General features: G+C 67.4%; 1 protein-coding gene across 1 annotated transcript in view; it reads right to left on the bottom strand.

The window, feature by feature from the left end:
- The window catches only part of EMIHUDRAFT_521922 (hypothetical protein), a gene marked incomplete at both ends in the record, with an annotated part of 6335 nt that overhangs the window by 2923 nt on the left and 1610 nt on the right, over positions 1 to 1802 (bottom strand). Inside the window, one exon of the mRNA XM_005766542.1 lies at positions 192 to 399. Within this exon, the coding sequence (XP_005766599.1) occupies positions 192 to 399 (208 nt within the window). The remainder of the gene's footprint in view (positions 1 to 191; positions 400 to 1802) is intronic.

Genomic DNA, 1802 nt, shown 5'->3' with positions numbered 1-1802 from the left:
CCCGAGTGCGCCGTCAGCACAATCTCGATCTCCTGCTCGGAGATTGCGTCGCGGATCTCGGCGGCGGCGCGGCCACTTGCGAGGAGCGCGTCAAAGGCCATCCGAAAGGTCTGGTTCCCAACCACCGCGCCGGTGGAGGTGTCCTCCGTGCAGCCCGCGTCGGCGCGCAGGTTTGCCCGCCACGCGCGCACGGTCTGCTGGGCGAGCGCGAGGTTCGCCTGGCTCATCAGCTCGCCGAGCAACTGGGCGGACGAGAGCAACGTGCTCGCGTCCATGTTGCCGGCGCGCTCGCTCATCAGCCTCAGGCTCTCGGCCGCGTCCTGCGGGAGGGAGCCCACCTCGGTGAGCATCTCGGTGACGCTGGCCGGCAGCCGCGGCAGCCCGTCGAGCATTACGCTGCTCATCGCACGCTCCAGCGCCGGCTGTTGCTCCGGCCTGCCCAGCGGCGAGCCGGCCGGAAGGTGGCCCTCCGGCTCACTCGAGCTGAGCACGTCGTACTCGCCGGGCGCATTTGCGCTGGGCTTGGGGGCGATTGCGTCTAGCAGGAGGACGCGCATGAGTCGCATGTCCGCCGCGACCTTCTCAGCCGGCGCCATCGAAGGCGGCTTGTGCAGCGCTCCAATGACGTCGCCGGCGGAAGACGTCATCGAACCCGCGCGAGCCCGCCGCGCCGCAGGGTAGCCGACCTTCTCGTTCATCTGTAGCAGTCAGTGACAAGCTTGCTGTCCACGCGTCACTCCCGGCTTCGCCAGCTCGAAGGCCGACCGACTCTCTCCAAGTGCTCCCGGTATCCTCCCCCGCAATATGATTTCTTTTTATTACCGTAACGGAACCAACGGCGCCTCGCCCCTCCTGTCATCACTCCTCGTCGCCCGCGTCCTCCTCCTCGTCGTTGTCCTCGTCGTCGAGCGCCAGCCCGGCCTCGCCCGCCGCGCCCGCCCTGCCCGCCAGCAGCTCGGACGACAGCTCCTCCTTCATCTCATCCACGTACTCGCCCGCCGCCGAGGCGAACTCCGGATCCTCCGCCAGCTGCTTCATCCGGCTCTGAAATTGCTCCGAGCTCGCCGTCTCGGAGAGCTTCTGCAGCCGCTCCGGATCGGCGAGCGCCGCCTGCATCCGCTCCCAGATCGCCTCGATCGCCTCGTCGTCTGTCGCCGCCGCGCCCCCGCCGATCGCGGCCGACGGACCGAGCTTCTGCAGCATGCGCTTCATCCGCTCCTTGACCGCCGGGTCCTTCATCATCACCTTCATGTGCTCCATCATCTGCGGGTTCTGCATCATCTTGAGCGCGCTCTGCATCATCGCCGGGTCTGCGGCCACGCGATCGTGGGCGGCTCTCGGACGTGGGCCGCGAGTGCGCGAGCGAGGCGGTATTAGCTGAGCCGCGATCGCGGGGTGAGGTCAGTTTGAGGCGTGAGCGGCGTGAGGTGCGAGCGCAAGCGAGATGTGAGCTGAGCGGCGTGATCGGGGAGCGCGATTTCGGTGCGTGCGTGAGGTCAGTTCGATCGAAGGAGTACCTTGCATGGGGTTGTTGGCCGGCGGCGATGGGGCATCCTCTGCTGCGCGCGCCACGGCCGCGCAAGCGAGGAGCAGGGAGGTCCAATTCATCTCTGCGTTTGAAGAAATAAATCGCGCCGGAATGACAACGGGTCGGGCTGGCTCTTCACGTGAGCCAGGCACCAGCAGGCTGGCAGGTGGAGGTGCTGTGTGTATATGCTCGCCACCCTGCTTGCAGCGAGTGCCGCACTCGTCCCTTCAGCTCGATCCCTTCCTCCGCTGCGCACGAGCGCGCCGGCGACGGT

The sequence above is a fragment of the Emiliania huxleyi genome, assembly GCF_000372725.1.
Source record: "Emiliania huxleyi CCMP1516 unplaced genomic scaffold EMIHUscaffold_51, whole genome shotgun sequence".
In the NCBI taxonomy this organism is placed as follows: domain Eukaryota; phylum Haptophyta; order Isochrysidales; family Noelaerhabdaceae; genus Emiliania; species Emiliania huxleyi.
Note: the sequence above shows the minus strand (reverse complement) of the source record. Positions and strands in the feature narration are given on the sequence as shown.